General features: G+C 58.2%; 1 protein-coding gene across 1 annotated transcript in view; it reads left to right on the top strand.

Annotated features, from left to right (window-relative positions):
• Positions 1-21,883, top strand: part of ARHGEF10L (Rho guanine nucleotide exchange factor 10 like) — a 153,286-nt gene that overhangs the window by 41,580 nt on the left and 89,823 nt on the right. Inside the window, 4 exon segments of the mRNA XM_055574325.1 lie at positions 4,811-4,996; positions 5,670-5,709; positions 17,357-17,448; positions 19,108-19,191. Coding sequence (XP_055430300.1) covers positions 4,811-4,996; positions 5,670-5,709; positions 17,357-17,448; positions 19,108-19,191 — 402 coding nt within the window.

Raw genomic sequence — 21,883 nt, 5'->3', positions numbered from 1 at the left:
AACCCAGGCTAGTCACTGCAGTGATGCAGGCTGCGTGCAAAGGGAATCCTCCCCACTGTCCGCCCAGCAGGCTCACGTGGGCAGGACCGTGGGCCCTGAAGCCTCCTTGGTCAGGACAGGTCTGGCTCTGGTAGCCCAGAAATAGTAGTGGGCAGGGACTTCGTGGTCACTTATTCCAGTATTTTTAAAAATAACTTTTTGTATTTATTTATTTTCGGCTCTGCTGGATCTTCGTGGCCGTGCTGGCTTTCCTCTAGTTAGTTAAGGCGAGCTGAGGCCACTCCCAAGTTTTGGCGTGTGGGCATCTCATTTTATTTTATTTTATTTATTTCTGCATTCACGCCTGTGCTGGTCGTCCTTGCGGTGCGGGCTTTTCTCCAGTTGCGGGGCACCGCTTCTCCCTGCAGGGCCTTCCCTTCTTGCGGAGCACAGGCCCTCTCGGGCTTCAGCAGTTGTAGGTACAGAGGCTTCGTTGCTCTTGGCATCTTCCCAGGCCAGCGATCGAGCCCATGTCCCCCGCATTGGCAGGCGGATTCTCAACCACGGGACCACCAGAGATATCCTGGGCTCCCCATCGCGGTGGCTGCTCTGGTCGTGGAGCGCCGGCTCTAGGGCGCACAGCAACACGTCAGCAGTTGCTGTGCAAGGGCTCAGTAACTGGGGCTCCCGGGCTCCAGAGCACAGGCTCGGTAGTTGTGGCTTGCGGGCTCAGTTGCTCCATGGCATGTGGGATCTTCCCGCACCAGGGACTGAATCCATGTCTCCTGTACCGGCAGGCAGATTCTTTATCACTGAGCCACCAGGAAGCCATTTTACAGGATTTTTTAAAATCGTCTAAAATTTCAGCCCACAGACCTGCCAATAGGAGCGTATGTGTGCATTCACCAAGTCCTTATTCTGTACCTGTCACGTGCTGGGCACAGTACCAGATGCTGGGGGTACGACAGTGAGTGAAACACCCGCCCTCAGGAGGCATGTGCTCTAGTAGAGGAGACAGACAGAAAGACAGGGAAAAGCACAGCCTGCCACGTGCTGATAAGGGCCACAGAGACAAGAAAAGCAGGCAAGGCGCGCCAGGAGCCCCAGATGCCACTGTGGGCAGTTCTGGTCCCCAGAACCCTCAGGAGGTGACAGGTTGTAAATAGACCTGGAGGCCCCTGAGGGCGGGAGATGCTCCCTGGGGCAAGGGCAGCCTGGACCCCAGGACTGAGGTGCAAAGGTCCAGAGGCAGTAGCAGAGCGGACACTTGCGTGGTCCAGCGAGGAGGGCCACACGGCTGCAGGGGAGTGAGCAGAGGAGAGCGTCAGGAGGGTCTGCGCTACACACTGTACGGATGTGTGTGCGTAAATCCAGAACGGAAGTGTTGACAGCAACATCAAAAGTAAAACCACATGTGGATTTATTAACAGTGTGGTGGTGGCTGAGTCGTCAGGTCAGGTCTGACTCTTGCTACGCGATGGGCTGTAGCCCGCCAGGCTCCTCTGTGCGTGCAGTTCTCCAGGCAAGAATCCTGGAGTAGGTTTGCCATTTCCTTTTGCAGGGATCTTTCCAACCCAGGGATTGAACTCAGGTCTCTTGTGCTCAGGCGGGTCTCCTGCGTTGCAGGCGGACTCTTTACCGACTGAGCCTCCAGGGAAGCCTATTGGTATTATAAAATTTTAAAAAAGATCTTCAGTAAGCAGTTCATAAAGCAAAAAGCTTCCAGGGAGCCCCCTAATTGATTTTATGACCCCCCAGTGGGTTGAGAACCGTTTGAAGGTTAGTAATCTGGCCTCTGGCCCAGCCTCTGGATCTCCTCCTGAATTCAGCATCACGGAGCCAAGAGTGCAGGGGCTCAAGAGGGACTTCCAGGAAGCCACTGGGCTGAGCGGAGAGGGAACCAAGGCAGATCAGGGTTCAAACCTGGCTCCCCACTTTCAGCTGGTTCCCCGGGTGCTTCGCCTCACCTTGAGAAATCTCTGAGGCCTGGTGTAAAGCGGGGGTGGTTGGGAGGCTTCGGCAAGAGTCACGTGGGCTCATCGCAGGCCCTGAGTGTCTGCTTCTCCACCTCTGGGGGAGGAGCTCATACCCCTGGCCACGTCACCGCCCAGAGGAGTCCACCCCGATGGCCTGGGCCTTAGGGTCCCCGCAGCTCCCAGGAGCAGGGGCTGCATCCCCGCCTCAGTTGGTCTTGTTTCGGTCATCACCCCCGGGAGTCAGGGAAAGGCGGTGAGCTCCGGCTTTCTACTGTGCTCACACAGCGGAGTAAGAGGCTACTGCTTTTTTTTTAAGATGTTTTTTTGATGTGGACCATTTTTCAAAATGTTTTTATTGAATTTGTTACAATATTGCTTCTACATTTTTATGTCCCTCCCCCACCTTTGGTCACATGGCATGTAGCATATTAGCTCCCTGAGCAGGCATCGAACCCACACCTCCTGCATTAGAAGGCAAAGTCTTAGCCACTGGACCACCAGGGAAGTCCCGGAAGGGGCTTCTTGAATTTCATACACTTGCACCGAAAACATTCTGCTCTGGAAACCCCCCCAGTCACTGTGGATTTTTGGATTTTTCTTGTCAGAGAGACTACCAGAATCAGATACGCCCGTGTGTCCATCTGCTGGTCTGTCCACTTGCCTCTCGGCTCCATCCCCCTCCCCACCCGCTTGCTTACCGAGGCATCCACGGCAGTCCTGTCCTCAAGGCTCTCGGGCTGGGAGGCGCAGAAAGCACAAGAGGCGTCATTGTGTAACACACACCGGGCAGTGTGCCAAGCGCTGCATCTACTCAAGCGGTCTCCGCTGGGGGCAGTTTCGTCCCCCGGGGGCCTTTGGCTGGCAATGTCTGCAGACACTTTCGGTTGTCACAGCTGGAGGCCAGAGGCCAGAAAGGCTGGTACACCTCATGTAGTGGCCCCAACACAGAGGCCTCGCAGCCTGGACACGAGGCTGAGAAACCCTGACCTACATCTCGGGTCCCATTCACGGCAGCTTTATAAGGTAGGTGCCCTTTCATCCTCTGCTCTCCAGGGGAAGAGACTAAGGTTCAGAGAGGTGAAAGGCACTCAGACAGGACCCGGCGGGCCCAGACCTCATGCCCTGAACTGCGTGACAGGAGTTGTGAGCGGTCTGCTCAGGGCAGCCCAGGGAGGGGTGATCAGCTTTAGACTTGAACCCAGCCGCTCTGTCCTTGGGTTTTAGAGTGCATTTGGACGAGGTAGCCTGTTCAGTTCCTAAGTCGTGTCCGAGGTTTGCAAGAGCCAGGGAGATGGGCTAAATGAACACTTGAGGTTCTGTTTAGCTTCAGATTCCAGGAAAGAAGTCTTCCAAGGAAGAAGACTGGGAGACCTCAGCCAGATGAAATGGGTGGGAAGGCGAGGGCTTGTGATGCCCTTTAGGGCGGAGATTCCATTTCTTCACACATTTAATGAAAGTTTCTGAGTTATATCTGTTAGTTGCTCAGTCGTGTCCGACTCTTTGTGACCCTATGGACTGTAGCCCGCCAGGCTTCTCTGTCCGTGGAGTTCTCCAGGCAGGAATACTGGAGTGGGTTGCCATTTCCTTCTTCCAGGGATCTTCCCGACCCAGGGATCAAACCCGGGTCTCCCACACTGCAGGCAGATTCTTTACTGTCTGAGCCACCTGGGAAGCCCCGAATTCGACTTGTTGACTAAGAAAAAATGCCCAACCTAAAAACTGAGAATTCTGTTTTACTTGGAGGACTTACTGAGGACTGAAGCCCTGCAGGATGCTCTCAGGCAGCTCTGAGGGTCTGCAGAGGACACCGAGGAGCCAGGATGCATGGGAGTGTCTGCAACAAAGACCAGAGAGTGAGACCCTCAAATGTCACTGTCAAGAAAACCAGGTTGATGAAGTTGGCGCTTTTGAGTGTGTGAGAGATCCAAGAGGCTGGGCTTGTTGACATCGTTTCTTCTGCGTGCGCTTCAGCTCTCTACAGCCAAGTCCTGCTCTCTCCCCCGAACCCCCCCAGGGCGCATCATCAGGGTGCCCCGCATCTGCCGCCCTGGTGGCTGTCACACCCTTTGTTCACCGACCTGGCTGGTGACGTTCATCTACATACCCCAGGCCGGGACCTGTCCCCTTCAAGGGGGCAGAACAAATCATTACACATGTTACAGGAGCAGATGAAGTAAACAGGAGGCAAAGACAGAGAAGGGATGTGGTCAGGGGGCCGTCCCTGCCTGAGTTGAGCTCTGAGGGACCCAGGCAGACCTGGCCCCGAAGGGGTTCTCCCAGGAGGGAGAAGCAGGCTCCGAGGCTGGGAAGCCCTCCAGGCTGGGACCGCGGCCCCCAGCCCTGCCGCAGCTCATCTGTGCCCTGGTACCCCAAACTGGCTGTCTTCAGGCTCCAGACACTTCCGGACAGCTGCTCCCTGCCCCGTGCATGCAACAGACAGCTCGGGGTGCCCATCAAGCCTGGCTGTGCTCATTTGCACGTATGCAAAATGCACAGATGGAAACGCACACGTGGAAATACACCCAAAGGTGTGTGCCCGCCCCCCGCCCCAGGCAGATGCATTTATAAACCCCCGCTTGCTTACAAAATAGGGAAATAGAAAACAAGAAAGTCAAAGGCTCCCTTGTATTGGAGCCCAGATGCACTCACCTCGGAAGCTTGTCCCTGCCCTCCGCCGACTGCCCTTCTGTTTAGGGTCCCAACCCAACCCCAGGCCCCTCAGGGGACAGGAGAGCCTCTGGCCCTCACGTGGGTTTCATCTCGTCCCTGGGACCTGCCCTCCCTTGGACCCCAGCTGCTCCCCACTTGCAGCCGTCTCTCTGGACCAAACGCGGCTAACTCCTCCTTCCTTCCAGGAGATCGGCTGCTTCCCGGAGGCCCAGGCCCCTCCCCCGAGGCGGAAGACGACCCTGGCGAGGCTTTTGAGTTTGACGACAGTGATGATGACGAGGACACCAATGCCGGCCCGGGAGTCCCAGGCGCCGCAGCGGAGACCGAGGCAGACACACCCCTGATCCACTTGGACTCTGCCCCCATCGTCGGTAAGGTGCTCTGGGAGCCCGATGTCTTCACGGCTCAGGGTCTGCAGGACTCCAGGGGGCTCAGAGCCGCCTGGAGGCTTCCGGCTCCCCGTGATGCCTCGTGCTGTCCCCAGGACGCGGGGACCAAAGACAGACTATTGGGCGGAAGCTGCATCCCATCGCCTCCCTTGGGCCCTGGAGATTCCTAGCATGCCTGCAGCATCTGGTGCGCTCTTGCACGTCGTAAATGGAAGCGACTGGCCATTGGTTATGCTTCAGGGACAGTTACTGCCCAGGGCTTGTTTCTCCCAAGCTCCCCCACCCCGCAGCTCCTTCCAGGGAGTCACCCAGCCAGAGCAGCCTCTCCCAGAGCCCTGTGGGCGGGAAGGCCCCGATAAGACCCGTGTGAAACATCAGCCTCTGTCCTCAGGAGGGACTGGGGACTAGACCAGCAGGAACTTCCTGCAGGCTTGGGGGCAAGGAGCTCCTTGGGGAGCTGAGGGTGGGGGCACGCAAGAGCTGGCAGGGGGACCAGTTCTGGTAGAATGTGGGCCGTGGCCACGGGGTGGGGTCCAGCAGGACAGGCAGGGGAGCTTAATGACAGTGTGGGGCTGGGGGAGGCCGGGGATGGGGCGGTGTGTGCTGAGTCCCTTGGGCCGCTGGCCTGATGGACGCTCCTGTTCACCTCCCGCAGACCTAGAGCCCAAGCCAGAGCCCGCAAGGCCCCAGACACAGTAAGTGAGCCTCCTTCCTTTGCTTTGGCGGCTGGAAAACGGGGAGAGACTGGGCGGGAGGTGTGAGAAGGGGTGGAGCTGCAGGGCAGTCCTTGGCTAAGGACCTACTGGGCCGGAGGGGAGAGTTCAGTCCTGAAACGTGTTACTTTTTCCTATATTTTCCCCACAAGCCTGTGAAATAGAAAGCAGGTCTTGCTCCACACCCTGGCTTTGTCCCTTGCCAGCTGTGCTGCTGGAAGGAGTCACAGAAACACTCCAAAGTCAGGCTGTGTGTGTCAGTCGCTCAATTGTGTCCAATTCTTTGGGACCCCCTTGGACCGTAGCCCGCTGGGCTCCTCTGTCCTTGGGGATTCTCGAGGCAAGAATTCTGGAGTGGGTTGCCATTCCCTTCTCCAGGGGATTTTTCCCTACCCGAGGATTGAACTTGGGTCCCCTGCACTGCAGGCAGATTCTTTACCATCTGACCCACCAGAGAAGCCCCAAAAGTCAGACTGTTCGTATGCAAGGTGGAAACAGTGAAGTGTCCCTTCCACTGGGTTGTAGCTGGGAAGTAACAGCTCTCTGGTGTCGCCCGCTGTCCTGGTCTTTGCCGTCGCTGTTTATTCTGCTCCCTTTCCTGTGACTGGTGTTGGGGACCCGCCCTTCTCACCTGGGAGCCCGCCTGAGGCAGGGCAGCCTGACGGCTGGAAGCCCGGGTATGACATCATCCTCTGGGCCCAGCCCTGGCCACGGTCCTGGTGTGCGCCTCAGTCTTCCAGGCCTTGCTTTTCTCATCTGTAAAGTGGACCATTGCTGCCTCCATAGAAGAATGAACTGTTGGGTCAGACAGCCGGAGACACTGCAGGCGCCCAATCGAGGCAGTTTTACCTGTTTCGTCTGTGGTCTTGGCAAGTTGGATGGTGCATTTGGGGGTTGGGGGCCATACAGCCCAAGCTCTCTAAGAGCTCTGGTCACGGCTGCTCACTGCCAGGCTCTGGGGACCTGGGGCTTTAGAGAGTCCTTTCCCCTGGCAGCTCAGATGGTAAAGAATCTGTGTTCAATCCCCGGGTCAGGAAGACCCCCTGGAGAAGGGAATGGCAACTCACTCCGGTATTCTTGCCTGGAGAATCCCATGGACAGAAGAGCCTAACGGGCTACAATTCATGGGGTCTACAGTCCATGGGGTCACAAAGGGTGGGACATGACTGAGTGCCTTTCAGTCTCACTTCTAAGGAAAGCCTCAGTGGTTGATGGCTCCGGCATCTGGGACCTTGAGTTTAAATCCTGGTTGCTTGGGTTGGGAGGTGGGGACGATCTGAGCCTCCTTTTGTTTTCTTGGAGTGAGCTGAACCTGGGGAGCTGACTCTCAGGTAGGTGTTGCCAACCTGGAGATGTGGGTTGTGGCCCGGAGCCCCTGGAGCCAAAGCAGTTCTGGATTCAAATTCAAGCCTAGGATAGCTTGTTTGTGCTCATCTGCCTGTTGGAGTGGGAGGCCCCGGGAGGGTTTCTGCTGGGCCTGCCCCTGCGTGACTGATTATGGCCAGAAATAGGGGCCAGGCTCTCCTCCCTGACTGGAGACCTGAAATGAATCAGTGCTCCAGCTCTGGCCTGGCAGTCCCGTCCTGGGTGACCTCCCAGGGGTTGTGTCCCTCCTGGGTGAGCCAGGCGTGAAGCCACCTGGAAACTCCATCTGGGCAGGGATACAGACACGTCCAGGTGGGACACAGGAGACGGGGCTCTGATGGGGAGGGGCTGGGGGGTCGTGGCTGAGCAAGGGAGTGTGAATTCACCAGTGGAGAGAGGGGAGGGGTCTGTGTACACAAGGAAGCCGCTGAGGGGCACGTGTGTGTGTGTGTGTGTGTGTGTGTGTGTGAGAGAGAGAGAGAGAGAGCGCGCGAGAAGCAGTGTGCAGCCAGCCAGGGCTCCCCTCCCAGGGGTCTGGCTCTTGGCTTTTCTTGGGCCACCCTCATTCCCCGGTCTCTGGGTCAGGACACGGCAGCCTAGCCTGGCCCTGCCCACCTCTTCAGTGTGTCCTGGAGGCCTGGTGACGGCGGCCAGAGTGGGTGTCTGGCTGGCACTGGCCCTGCCCAGAGGTCTGGTCGTGGCGGCCCCAGAGCTGGTGCTGCGCTCTGTCGAGATGCCCAGCAGGTCACCGGGTTCTGGGGAGGAGCCCAGCCTCCGCTTTACCCACCGCCCGCCCTCCACCTGCTCCTGGAGTCAGCTCAGCCCCCGTGAACACCAGCTCCCGGAGCTTCCAATCCTCCCTGAGCCCTTTGCCAGCCGGGTGGCTCTGCGCTGCCTGGGAAGCTCTCTGAGCCCCAGTTTCTGCCTCTGGACGGTGGAAATGGCACCCTGAAGAACGAGAGGCTGGTGGGGGAAGCACTCCATAGCCACACCGTCTGCTCCTGCCCCGCTCCTGACCAGCCTGGATGTCCCCAGTGCCGTGGGCCGGGGGGCAGAGACCCTGTGCACCGGCCGCTGACTCCTGGCTGGGCCCGCAGCGCCAGCAGCTGCCGTGGTTACAGACCCCGCCTGCCAGCGCACGAGGCCCACGAGACACAGGCTCCACCCCGGGTCGGGAAGACACCCCCCACCCCCCCCACCCCCCCGCCCGGAGGAGGGCGTGGCAACCCACTCCAGTGTTCCTGCGGGAGAATCCCATGGACAGGGGCCTGGCAGGCTACAGTCCTTAGGGTAACAAAGAGTCAGAGACGACTAGAGGGACTTAGCATGCGTGTGAAGAAGCATCACTTTGAGATCCCTCACTGGGGTGAACATTCATGGCCCCGCAGAATGTGGACGTCACTGGGAGTCCTGAGACTTCCAGTCCAGCCCCTTCACTTTGCAGACGCGGAGAGTGAGGGGCGGGCCTGCCCCCAGGCACCCCGGGAGACTCCTCCTCCAGAGTCTCTGTGCTGCTCCCAGCTTCGCTCCCTCCCTTCATGGTCTCTGTTTACTTAAGTTCCAGCTCCTTCTCCGGACGGTGGATTTCCACTCTGGTCTCCTCTGGGAGTAGAGCCAGTCCAGATCGCTCTCCTTCTCTTTGTTATCCGAGAGAAAGGGGAAAAAAAATCTTGATTTTCTTTCTTTTTTAAAAAAAATTTACCCCAACCTAGTCACTAAGCAAACATTGCTTTGAAAAAAACAAAACTCCCAAGTGGACGACATTTCACCTCTTTTCACTGCGCTTCCTTCACAGTCCCTGCCCCGAGGCTTGGAAATGGCCTTGGGCTTTGCCTGGCTGCCTGACTCCTCAGCCCATTAGAGTCGCTGCCCCCATCCGGCCAGTCTGCTGCCTCGAGGTGACCTCCCGCCCCACGCCGGGGAGGGAGGGAGGCAGGGCCGCGCCTCACCGTCCGCATCCCAGGCGGGAGCTCGGAGTGTGAAGTGAGGCCTGGAATCCGGGGTTCGAGGGCCGGGAGCTTGGTTCTGAGCTGCACGGAGCTGGCTTCAAGTCTCACTTGTTACTCGCCAGCTGGGTGTCACTGGGAAAGTTGTTTTCTGAAAGTTCTTTCTTAATCAATAAAGCGGGGATGATAAATCAGTGACCCGCGGATGATTCTGTGAGGTGTACACAAATCAGCGTTTACTCGGTGCTGTATTCTCCTGGCGTGTGTTGGCTGCTCCGGATGTATTTGCTGCTGTTCTTCTGGGTCCTGGTCTGAATGTGACGTTAGGGGAACTCACTGGGGTCTGCCCCCGAGGAGTCAGGAGCCCTGGGTCTGAGCCATCTCCCTGACTGTGCTTCAGAGGATCACAGCTGGGCCGGCTGGGCCTGTGTCATGAGGAGGCCCGAGGCCACTGGGGGGTCCGGTGATCTGGGCAGGGCCGCTGGGTCCATCTCTGGCCTTGAGGCCTGAGGACTTCCCGGTCCCTTCACCGGGAGGGGGGGCGTTGCCTGCTGGAGGCGGCCAGGCTGATGGGGAAGCAGAGTTGAGGGCATTGATGCCAGTGTGCTGTGCCAAGGCCCCTGGGGCGAATTCAGGGTCGTCCCCCGCCTCAGTCCAGGGGTGAGCATGGCTGGGACTGCATCCATCCTTCACAGCGCCCGGCGGGCCGCGGCCGCCTCCTCGGCCGCCTCCTCTCTCCGCGGCCGCCGCCTCCTCTCTCCGCGGCCGTCGCCTCCTCTCTCCGCGCGGGCCGCGGCCGCCTCCTCGGCTGCCTCCTGTCTCCGCGGCGCCTCCTCTCTCCGCGGCCGCCATGCCGTCAGCTGCTGCTGCTGGTAGTGACGTTGGTGGCGGTGTTTACTGCGTACCAGGCACCAAGCTAAACGCACAGTCCCGTTTGCGTCCCCCTCTCTAGGAAGTGGCCAGTTTGTTACCCATTCACAGGTGGGGAGATCGAGGCTCAGGGAAGCTGGGCTCTGCCCCCCAGGAGTCAGACAGACCGGGGGTTGCAGACAGATTGTGCCTGTTCATTCACCAGGGCTTCTCTGAGCAGAGGCCAGCTGTTTGACCATCACGCTACCCGCAAGGGTGCACTGGCAACCCCGGGTCCTGGCTCCGGACCCCAGACCTTGGTTCTTGCTGGGGGATGTGGCCGGGTCCCCATGGACAACCCCCTTCTGCATGTGTTTACTGGGGTTAAGAACTCTGCTTCCTGTGAGAGCTGACTTGACCTCTCTGAGCTCTTGGGAGAGTAGTTTTAAGCTGTCACTGGAATGACGCATAGACCCCATCTGGGGAGCCAGGCAGAGTGGCCTCGACTCTGCCCGTGTGCTTCTGTGCCGTTCCCTTGAGACAGAAGCAGTCAGGCAGCCCCCTCCCCTCGGGCCCACACGGGGTCTTGTGATGGTCGAGGGTGGGGTCTCTCTCCTCCTGCAGGGTGGCTCTGTGGGGACAGGCGGTCTTCGCGGTGGTGGGGGCGTATTTTGTTTGCTGCTCGGTCCTCACGGCTTAGCGCGGAGCCAGTCCAGGGCCAGTGCCGAAGGCGTCCCTGTTGAATGAACGAGGGTTCCGATGGGCAGGGGGCAAGTAGGGTCTGCAGGGCGATTCTCAGTGTCTGTGAAAAGGACACCAAACTGTGCGGACGCAGAATCTCTGAACCAGGCTCTGACTCGCGGCCAGCGGGGCGAGGACGGGCCAGCGGGAAGGGAGGCCGCCAGCGGAAGCGCTGACCCGGCTGGTGCCGTGGTGCCAGCTGCCTCCCGAGCGCTCCGAGCTGCGCGTCTCCTGTGCGCCCTCTCCTCTCCCGGTGACGCAGCCCCAGGCAGCGGGGCCACCCATTGTGCCCATTTTGCAGATCAGAACTGAGGCTTAGAGCATTGAAGCCGCTTGCCCAAGATGTCGCTGAGCTGGTCAGTAGCGGGGCTGCAGCCCGTCTGACTGCAGAGCCATCCGTCAGTGGAGCCTGCGGCATCGGCCTTTCTGGTGCACTTTGAACCCCGTGAACTCAGGGCCTCCGTGAGCGCCCAGCACGGGTTTCTGGCTCCCTGTTTTCCTGGACGCAGGCTGCCTCTCACCCCTGAGCCCTCTGGATTTGTTTGCTTTTCTTGCCCGGTTTCGCTGTCCTCCCCACAGCCCTCTGCGGCCTTGGCATTTCCTGTTGGCTCCCAGCCTGGCTGCAGGGACTCTTAGTGGCTCCTGGGGGCCCTGTCCTGCCCTTTCCTGGCTTATCCAGACAAGATGGACTGTGTTGCCCACGGGCCGGCATCACCTGGGTGGGCCCAGTGGGATCGTGAGGATTCCCATGCGGGGGGCGGGGCAGGGTCAGAGAGGGACCGAAAGATGCTGCGCTTTGGCTTTGAAGACGAGGAGGGGCCACGAGGCAGGGCTGCTCCAGAGGCCGGAAGGAGACAGGGAGCAGATTCCCCCTAAAAGCCCCCAAGGAGCCAGCCCCGCCAACACCTTGCTTCTGCCCCAGTGAAACGCTCTGTGGGCGCCTGACCTCTGTGGCTGCGAGATAATGCATCGGTGTCGTGTGAAGCCGCTGAGTCTGTGCTTGTCACAGACGCAGCAGGACACCAACGCAGCAGCCCTGGGAGGAGGGGCTGATGGTGGGTCCCCTTGTGCAGCCCGAGAGAGCCCTCACGGCTCCCAGGAGCTCGAGCGGCCGGTGGTGGCGCTGGGTTCACAGCCGGGGGGTGGGGGGCAGGCAGGGGCTCTGTCTGCTCTTCCTCCGGAGCCCCCTGCCCACCCAAGTCAGCTCTTCAGCCCCGTCCTCCACCCCTCCAGCCTGCCTCTCTGTACTGAGTGCCTGCCGCGTGCCAGGCACTGTGGTGACCGAGGCGGGTAGTGCTGCCCCCGGGGGGCTGATGGGCGGTGCCTGGGTGCGTTTATCAGCTCTGGAGCCGCGTAATAATGGCCTGCACGTCTTCTGCACGTATTACTCACCAGGCCCTGTTCTAAGAGACTCGCCCGCCTCCATTAATCCTAAAGACACTCTGGCGGGGGCTCTGTCATCCCCGTTTTATAGGCGCAGAGAACACACGTCGTCAGCCTGAGGTCACAGAGCCGGGAGGAGGCAGAGCCCGGGTGGCACCCCATCGGCTTCCAGACCCTTCCAGCATCGAGCTCTGTGCTCCCACAGGGATCTGGCTTCGATTCCGCTGGCCCTCCACATCCGGGACCCGGTCATTGTCTGATCTGCCTAACCTTCCGTGTGGTCCCTGTGAAGCGGAGGCTGGATGAGACGTGAGGACCAGACGCTGTCAGCGAGCTGCTCGCCTCACTCAGCGTCTCCAAAGGGTGCGGGTGTGTCCGGGGTGGCTCCAGGCCACCGAGGGGCCCTGCACCGGCCAACCCGTTACTCAGTGTTCCCTGGGGTGTTTGCCTTCTCCCTTTCTTTCTCTTGATTTCTTTTTTTGGTAATAGTCGTGCATATTTATTATAGAAAAGTTGGGAAGTACAGAAGATGACATAGTAAGAGTGACTTTTAATTCTACCACTGTGTGTTCCTGCTCGGCTTCTTTGCTGTGTATATAAAGTGCGCACACACACATTTTATGGACCCATGGTTTTATTACATGTGCTGGTTCCCGGCTCACCTTTTGATCTAATTACAGAGGGTGAGCGTTTTCCCACGGGAAGCTGTAGTCAGCGCCCCACAAGGCTCTTGGCTTGCTAGGGGAGCTGTGTCTCTCTGGGGTGTGACCTCAGAGCGGACGTCAGGGAGGGGGTGCGTGCACCCCAGGGCAGAAGGCTGGGTCTGCGCAGTGGGACCAGGGTCGAGTGTTGAGAAGGTTCCCCGGGGGTCTTGGTACTCACTCCCAGTGAGGGCTGTCTTATAGACACCACGTCGGGGGCCCCTCCTCCGACTTCCCTGGGGGTTCTGCCCCTCTCTGCTCATTCCGTAGGTGGATGTGTGACAATGTCGGGGGTGGCACGGGACAGGCGGGCCCAGGACCCTTCCGTATGTGAGGTGTGGCCGGGCTGCATGAAGAGATGAACGTGCGCAGGGACCCTGTGACTGGGGGAGTGGAGGGGAGTGGGGGAAGGGAAGTGGTTCCGGGGCAGACCCTCTGCCGACAGTTTTACAGGCCTTCTTCATCTACTCCTTCTTGGGACCCTAAAAGGGAGGTACTGCCGCCCCATTTCACAGATATGGAGACTGAGGCACAGGCGCCGGACATGTGTTATCACTCAACCCCCACGGCAGGAAGCAGAGCAGCTGTTCACCCTGTCGCGCAGCAGCTCTGGGGCGTTAAGCCACTGTCCTGGTCTGCAGCCACGAGCATAGCTGCGGTCTTATCCAGGGCTGCTGGCTCCGGAACGTGTGTGTCTTCCCCCTTAAGTCTCAATCCCCAGTTCTCAACCCTGTCAGCACATTGGAGCAGCAGGGAGCTTTAAATATACGATCCCTGGGCCCATCTGGACCAATAGGACAGAATCTCGGAGGCGGGGCCCGAGTTGCATCTCAGAGGAGCTTCCCAGGGGACCACAGTGAGAGCTCTGGGAGCCTTCTGTCCAGGTGATTTCCAGGGGCCTCCTGGCTTTAATGTGCTACACGAGCTAGAAAATGGCCAGGGCTGACACCTGGCAGCAGGCGTCACCCGGCCAGCGGGGTTTGCCTTTCTTCTGCGTCTCTTGGATTTCGGGATGGTGGGAGTGGTGCTGCTGGAGGGGCGTTTCTCCAGGGGGTGATGCCAGGAGTCAGGCCGCGTCCGGCAAGCCCCGTCGCCCCAGCCCTCCCTGCCGTCTGCTGCAGACTGGGTTTGCTCGAGGCCTTATAAGGCTCATGTTATTCTGGTCCTTTCAATCCCCAAAGGTGGAATTCTTTCCTCTTTCATATTTTTCATACCTTGTCCTGAAAAGGGCTTCCCTGATAGCTCAGTTGGTAAAGAATCCGCCTGCAATGCAGGAGACTGCAGTTCGATTCCTGGGTCGGGAAGATCCCCTGGAGAAGGGAAAGGCTACCCACTCCAGTATTCTTGGGTTTCCCTTGTGACTCAGCTGGTAAAGAATCTGCCCGCCATGCGGGAGACCTGGGTTCGATCCCTGGGTTGGAAAGATCTGCTGGAGAAGGGAAAGGCTACACACTCCAGTATTATGGCCTGGAGGGAAAAAGGCATCAGGAACACTGTGTGTGTGTGTGTGTGGCTAGGTGCCTGTGTGTGTGTGGGAGGGGGGCGGGGGGCTAGGTGCCTGTGTGTGCCCAGCCAGCCAGGATCCTCAGATTGTACTGATCTCGGGGGTCTTCTCCCTGACAACTCACTCTGTGTAGCCTCTGGAAAGGGACCCCGGGAATCTGCTGAGCAACTGGGCCCACCAACAGTGGGTATGGGGGCACTGCCATTCTCGGAGTGGGGCTGGGTTCCATCCCTGGTCAGGGAACTAGAGCCCCATGACACAACTAAAGATCTTGAATGCCCTGTGCCCCAATTAAGACCTGGTGCAGCCAGATAGATTTTAATTTAAAAATAATAAATAAATGCATAAAATAGGCTGGGGGGGCGGGGGCATCCGTCATCACTGAGTGTCCCCCGAGCGAAGGGGCTGACGGAACGGGGCGACCAGGACAAAGCAGGTCCCTGCTGTCACAGGACACTCACTCCCCTCGTCCCGGGCTTGTCCCCGGAGAGAGAGGAGGTGGGCTCAGAGGCGCCTTGAGCTCGCGGTGGCCTCCTAAGTCTGAACGCCGCCATCGGGGGCCTGGGAGACAGCTCTTACCCGTCCCGCCTCCTCTTTTCCGCCCAGCCCCTCCTCCTCGGTTCCTCTCTGTGGACTTGGCTCCTCTCCTTGGCCTGCAGGTGACAGTGGCCTCACCTTGTAAGACGGTGTCATCGAGTGGCTGGCCTTTCTGCACCTGCAGGCCGAGAGGCATTAGACGTGCAGGAAGCTCAGATAAGGGCGAAATAATTGGCCTCTTATTGCTTTTTTGTGGCTCTTTCATTATCTAAAACCTTTGGGGAGGCCCCAGGAGGAGGGTTTGCCCCCAGGGAGAATTAGATTTTCCTGCCAGGCAGCAGCAGGGAGGGGCTGGCCCTGGGTGGGCACAGGGTGGGTGGGGCATGGCTGTGGCAGGCAGCCAGAAGGGCCAGGGCAGGCGGAGGCCCCAGCCTCATCTCCTGCCATGCCCACTGCTTCCCTCGCCTGGGGGGTCTCTTCCCTCCCCCCGCCTGGTGTGGGGGCAGCAGAGCTGGGGTCCAGGACAAGACTTTGCAGGTAACTGGCGGCTCTGGTGCTTCCTGGTCAGTTTTCTGCCTATTCTGAACCTCACCTCTCTGTAAGGTGGTCATAGCAGGACACGCGCTTGTCCTCAAGCATTCTGCAGAGCCCTGGGTGCAGAGGAGATACTCCAACGTGCAGGGCAGGGGGGGTGGTGGTCTGTAGCCAAGCCTGGGAAGGCCTGTCCACCCACGGGCACCAGCCTCTTGCTTCCTTAGGGGCTCCTGGTCTCTCTGCTTCCTTCGGCCATGGAGACAGTCAGGGTAGGCATGAAGGTGACTGTTAGACCCCGCTTTCCCACCCAGGAAGGCAGGACCGGTACCCTGGCAGCTGCTTCAACAGAAGCCCGAGTCCAGACCAGCACCTCTAGTTGGGCCAGTGGCTTAGACCTACGCTGTCTTGTTCGGGGGCCACTAATCACATGTAGCTATTTAAATAACATGAGATGAGATGAAAAAATAAGTTCACTGTGTTTTGATAATGTGCAAAACAGGAGCTCATATTTTCAACCCAATCGTGGCTTTTAGTATGTCATAAAATATTTCCAGGTCCATTCTAAAGCCATCTGACTTCACCCGCAAATACCCACATCCGTTCTCGATGTCACCTTAAGAAATTATCCAGGGCCTTCTGTGTCCTCTAGTGGAGATGCCTTGGTGCTGGGTGTTACGATTCCTCCAGGACAAGGACTTGAACTTGTGTCTCTGACTCTATGTCTACGCTGAGTGCTCTCTCTTTCTGAAAAAACGGGTGGGAGAGTAGTCAAGCATGGGCTTTATTTTATTATTATAAAATATTTATTTTATTTACTTTTGGCTGTGTCAGGTCCTAACTGTGGCCCACAGGCTGTCTTTTTGCGGCACAGGCCTCTCTCTAGTTGGGGTGAGCGGGCTCAGTGGTGGTGGCCCGTGGGCCTAGTTGCTCCTGGCATGAGGGATCGTAGTTCCCCAACCAGGGATCGAACTTGTGTCCCCTGTACTGGAAAGTGGATGCTTAATCCACTGAACCACCAGGGAAGTCCCCTGAGCTTGGGCTTTTAAAAAAACCCCAAGCAAACCCTTCCCACCTTGGGGTAGTTTCAGATTTGCGGAGATGCTGTGAAGCAGGCAGGGCTGCACATGCCTTCCCGCCCTGCACCCCCAGGGCTGACGTCCGACACGAGCTTGGGATACGCGTCAAAACCAAGAAATCAGCATCGCCGCCTCACCACTCCCCGAACTTCTGACTTTACCTGAATCTCACCGTTTCTCTGCCTGCGCTCTTCTGTCCCGCGACCCACTCAGGGCTCATGTGGTGTTCAATCATTTACCCTGCTCTGCTCTGCAACACCTTCTGGGTTTTTTTTTTGTTTGTTTCATGATCTTGAGAGAGTTGAGGTGTAATGGGCAGGTGTTTTATAGAAATGTCCCCCAGTCTGGGTTTGTTTGGTGTTTTTCTCACGATTCGCCTGGGGTTATGGGCTGGGGTCGGAGCCCCACAGGGCTGAGCACCCTGTCGTGTCATATCCGGGGACACGAGACCTGTGTGGTGTCACTGCTCTTTCCCCACTGCGTTCCCTTGGTGTCTCTGCCCCTAGGAAGCACATCTCTGGTCCAGCCCATCCTCAAGTGTGTGTGGGGATAAAGCCCTGCTTTCTGTGTGCAGTCTTTTGAAACTTTGCAGGTCCTTGTCATTCAGATGCAGCACTCCCCACCCCCAGTCATAGCCTCCGTTTTGTATGTGGAGACTGGGGACACGGAGATTCCCCCGGGTCTGCCCTGGACGAGGAGAGTCAGGGTGCCCTGGCCAGGAGCGCATCTGATCCTTGTCAGTCATCACAGTGAATACATTTGACCTTTATGCTCTTGTAAAGCAGCAGGTCGGCTTTGCAATGCCTTCTAAAGGTGAGGACGCCAAGGGGGGAAGGGGCTTGTCCGTGGCTGACCCAGCCGTGGCCCCCCCAGCCCTTCTGACTCCCGGCCTTGGGGATGAGTGGCCCTGTCACCTGGTGAGGAGCTGCCCGAGGCTTCGAGGAGCCAGCTGTCTCGCCCTCCTGGCTCACGGCCCCATTTCTCGGTCTGCAGGAGGCCGGCCGCCGTGAGCAATGGGGACGCCGTGGACGCAGCTTTCTCCGAGGTCCAGCGCTCTAGCTGGAGGCGGAAGAGTTCCCGTCGCAGTAAGTCCCCCTCCCCACCCTGCCCCCCAGGTCTCAGCCCCAGGAGGCTGGTGCCAGGAGAGCCCCCCTTCTCTAGGCCAAGGGAGCTGATGCGGGCTCATGCTCCCTGAGGGGCAGTCCTCGCTACGTGGGCTTGGTGGCGGCTCTGAGGCAGACGGGCCACTGCCCACCCGTGAGACTCGCCCCTTTTGCCACCCTGGAGCCATGGTCCTGGAGTAGATCACACATCCAGCTGTTCATCTGTCCCCCTCCCCCCCAAGCTCCTACAGGTCGATCTGGGCGGTGGGTGTTCCCCAGTGCCCAAGACGAGGGGGTCCCTCTGACAGCAGTACCAGACACATGGGTGGGCTCTTACGGTGCAGAGGGCAGGTGCCAGGAGGAGGGTGGGAGCTGAGAGAGCCCACGAGGACCGAGGCAGAGTGCAGAGAAGCAGGCATCAGGGCCAGAGTGTTCAGGTCGAGGGCGAGGGGACGCCTGGCACCGGGGGAGCAGTGAGCCTTGGTGTGGTGGAGGGGAGGGTCTAGGGGTGAGCAGGGCCCGGTGAGGCTGCCATCTCCCCAGGGCCTCCCAGGGTGCGTGGGGGAGGCCTTGGAGGCCCTGCTTTCCTGAAGGTGCCAGGGAGACAGCCATGCAGCCACGTCTGCTTTTCAGTCACATCACTGATACTCTGGGAGAAGGTAGTGGGCTGGAGGCTGTCCAGGGGAGGCAGGTGACGTCTGGAGCTAGGGACCTGGAGAGAGGTGGGCAGGTCTGAGGGCCGCTTGGGAGGCAGAATCTGTGTTGATGGGGAGGGGGCAGTGAGGGGCCTGCAGGGCTTTGGGGACCCTGAGACCACAGGAGGCAACACAGGAGGGAGGAACTTCAGAGTCCATCTGGCCCTCTGTTCCTGGAAGGCCTGTGGGGTGAGGACAGGCTCCCCTCAGGGGTGGGGGCTGGTTTTCCAAAGCCTCTCTCTGCAGGGCTGCACGTCCCTAAAGAGGGCAGAGACTGGGCACACAATTTTAGGGGGCAAGACCTCTGTCAATATTCTGTTTTGGGAGCTACTAACATGGGCAGGGTGTGTGCTCTGCCCTGCTCATAGTCTACCCAGCAAAGTGTTAGGGGAATAGCATGCTCATTTGCTTATTTTTTTTTTTAACCAGTCAGGACCCCACTGGCTGAGTTTTGGGGGACTGTCCTTAACCGCACTCTCCAAATCCCATCATCCCCTGCTCCCTGCCATCCTGTGTACTCAGGGTGGCTGCCTTGCCCTCCCCCCACCGCTGGGTACCAGGTGACTCCTTTGGGGCAGTCCTGGGGGCCTGGGCGGCTGAAGAGGCTTCCGGGGCCCTGCCCGGGGCTGGGTCCGCTTCAGGTTTTCTGCAGGTGCCATCAGCCAGGTGCGCAGGCCTGCTGAAGCAGGCGGGGCTTCCGCAGCCTCTGGGAGGGCTCCTTGGAGGACTGGGGGCGGGAAGAGGCAGCTGTCCCAGTCTTCTGAGAGCAGTGGCCGGCGGGGGCTCCCCAGGGGCCGGGCTGCGGGCTGCTGGCCTGTCCGGGCCGCGGGGACGCGGGCGGGCGGAGCGAGCTGCCAGCTGGTGCAGTCCTGATGTCAGTCTGGCGGCCGCCTCCCGCCCGGCGCCACAACCTCATTCGTGCTCCCTCCCTGTCCTTGTCTCGCAGTCGAGCGGTTTACTTTCCCCGCCCTGGAAGAAGATGTGATTTACGACGACGTCCCCTGCGAGAACCTGGACGCCCAGCAGCCCGGTAAACCTCTTCTCTCTGGACAGGGTGGGGGACGGAGTGGGGAGGCGGGGCCTGGCGAGGGTCTCCTCTTGCACTTCCTGCCTGGCCCTACCCGGCGCATGGCCCCTCCTCCCTGTTTTTAAAAACTGCTGCAGTCAAACCGGGAAAGTGGGAGCCGGCTGCGGGCTGGCCGCCTGGGGCGGGGTTAGGTCTCTATGGGGCGGGGCTAGGTCTCTATGGGGCGGGGTTAGGGCTCTATGGGGCGGGGTTAGGGCTCCATGGGGCGGGGTTAGGGCTCTATGGGGCGGGGTTAGGGCTCCATGGGGCGGGGTTAGGGCTCCATCGGGGCGGGGTTGGGGCTCCATGGGAGCGGTATAGAGCTTCCAGGGGAATATTGGGGCTTCAGGGGGTGGGGTTTGGGCTTCTCTGGCAGGGGGTTGCTGGGCTGTGGATCCTCGACTGTGTCCGATTCTTTTCTAAGTCGTGTCCGAGTCTTTTGCAACCCTTATGGACTGTAGCCCGTCAGGCTCTTTTGTCCAGATTTTCTAGGCAAGAGTACTGGAGTGGGTTGCCCTTCCTTTTCCAGGAGATTTTCCAGACCCAGGGATCGAACCCGTGGCTCCTGCCACATTTCCAGCATTGCAGGCAGATTCTTTACCGCTGAGCCACTGGGTTCTGTGGATCCCCAGGCAAGTCATTCACTTCTCCATGCCTCCATTCCTCCTGAATATGGGTTAATAGTTCAGACATTCCAGGGCTGTTGGAAATGACAGATTGTTAAAGCTGAATGCAGCAGGGAAGGCCTGGGAAAGCCTGGGCCCTGCTCTGGAGAGAGGCCCCTGGTGGGCTGGGAAGGTGGGGAGATTGTGGCCACAGAGAGTGCACAGGGCAGAGGAGGACCAGTCCTGCTGGCACAGGCCCACATGCTCACCTGGCTAGAAGGAGGACGATCCAGGGAGGAGGGGTGTTTAACATCCATTCACCGTAAGAGCGTCTTTGCTTGAACATGCCAGCGGCTCTTCATGGTTTGTCTCATGTAATTTGGTTTGAAACTTTGACTTACGCCGTGTGTGTGTGTGTGTGCGTGCGTGCGTGCGTGCGTGCTCAGTCACTCTTTGAGACCTTATGGATTGTAAACCGCCAGGCTCCTCTGTCTGTGAAGTTTTCCAGCCAAGAATACTGGAGGGACTTGCTATTTCTTACTCCAGGAGATCTTCCTGACTCAGGGCTTGAACCCACGTCTCTTGCATACCCTTCCCTGGCAGGTGGGTTCTCTACCACTGCACCGCCTGGCAGCCCCTTGACTTGGGGTCAGTTCAGTCCAGATCAGTCACTCAGTCGTGTCCGACTGTTTGCGACCCCGTGAATTGCAGCACGCCAGGCCTCCCTGTCCATCACCAACTCCCGGAGTTCACTCAGACTCACGTCCATCGACTCAGTGATGCCGTCCAGCCATCTCATCCTCTGGCGTCCCCTTCTCCTCCTGCCCTCAATCCCTCCCAGCATCAGAGTCTTTTCCAATGAGTCAGCTCTTCGCATGAGGTGGCCAAAGTACTGGAGTTTCAGCTTTAGCATCATTCCTTCCAAAGAAATCCCAGGGCTGATCTCCTTCAGAATGGACTGGTTGGATCTCCTTGCAATCAAAGGGACTCGCAAGAGTCTTCTCCAACACCACAGTTCAAAAGCATCAATTCTTTGGTGCTCAGCCTTCTTCACAGTCCAACTCTCACACCCATACATGACCACAAGAAAAACCATAGCCGTGACTAGACGGACCTTTGTTGGCAAAGTAATGTCTCTGCTTTTGAATATGCTATCTAGGTTGGTCATAACTTTCCTTCCAAGGAGTAAGCATCTTTTAATTTCATGGCTGCAATCACTATCTGCAGTGATTTTGGAGCCCAGAAAAATAAAGTCTGACACTGTTTCCACTGTTTCCCCATCTATTTCCCATGAAATGATGGGACCAGATGCCATGATCTTCGTTTTCTGAATGTTGAGTTTTAAGCCAACTTTTTCACTCTCCACTTTCACTTTCATCAAGAGGCTTTTGAGTTCCTCTTCACTTTCTGCATATCTGAGGTGACTGATATTTCTCCCGGCAATCTTGATTCCAGCTTGTGTTTCTTCCAGCCCAGCGTTTCTCATGATGTACTCTGCATATAAGTTAAATAAGCAGGGTGACAATATACAGCCTTGACAGACTCCTTTTCCTATTTGGAGCCAGTCTGTTGTTCCATGTCCAGTTCCAACTGTTGCTTCCTGACCTGCATACAGATTTCTCAAGAGGCAGGTCAGGTGGTCTGGTATTCCCATGTCTTTCAGAATTTTCCACAGTTTATTGTGATCCACACAGTCAAAGGCTCTGGCATAGTCAATAAAGCAGAAATAGATGTTTTTCTGGAACTCTTTTGCTTTTTCCATGATCCAGCGGATGTTGGCAATTTGATCTCTGGTTCCTCTGCCTTTTCTAAAACCAGCTTGAACATCAGGAAGTTCATGGTTCAGGTATTGCTGAAGCCTGTCTTGGAGAATTTTGAGCATTACTTTACTAGCGTGTCAGATGAGTGCAATTGTGCGGTCGATTGAGCATTCTTTGGCATTGCCTTAGAATGCCATTGACTTAGGGTATTACTTCCTTATTCTCCAGTGGAGGAAGCTACAGAGACAGGGCTGGGATTTGAACCTGGGTCACTCTGACTCCAAGTCCAGT

Source organism: Bubalus kerabau, chromosome 3 (assembly GCF_029407905.1).
Source record: "Bubalus kerabau isolate K-KA32 ecotype Philippines breed swamp buffalo chromosome 3, PCC_UOA_SB_1v2, whole genome shotgun sequence".
In the NCBI taxonomy this organism is placed as follows: domain Eukaryota; kingdom Metazoa; phylum Chordata; class Mammalia; order Artiodactyla; family Bovidae; genus Bubalus; species Bubalus kerabau.
Note: the sequence above shows the minus strand (reverse complement) of the source record. Positions and strands in the feature narration are given on the sequence as shown.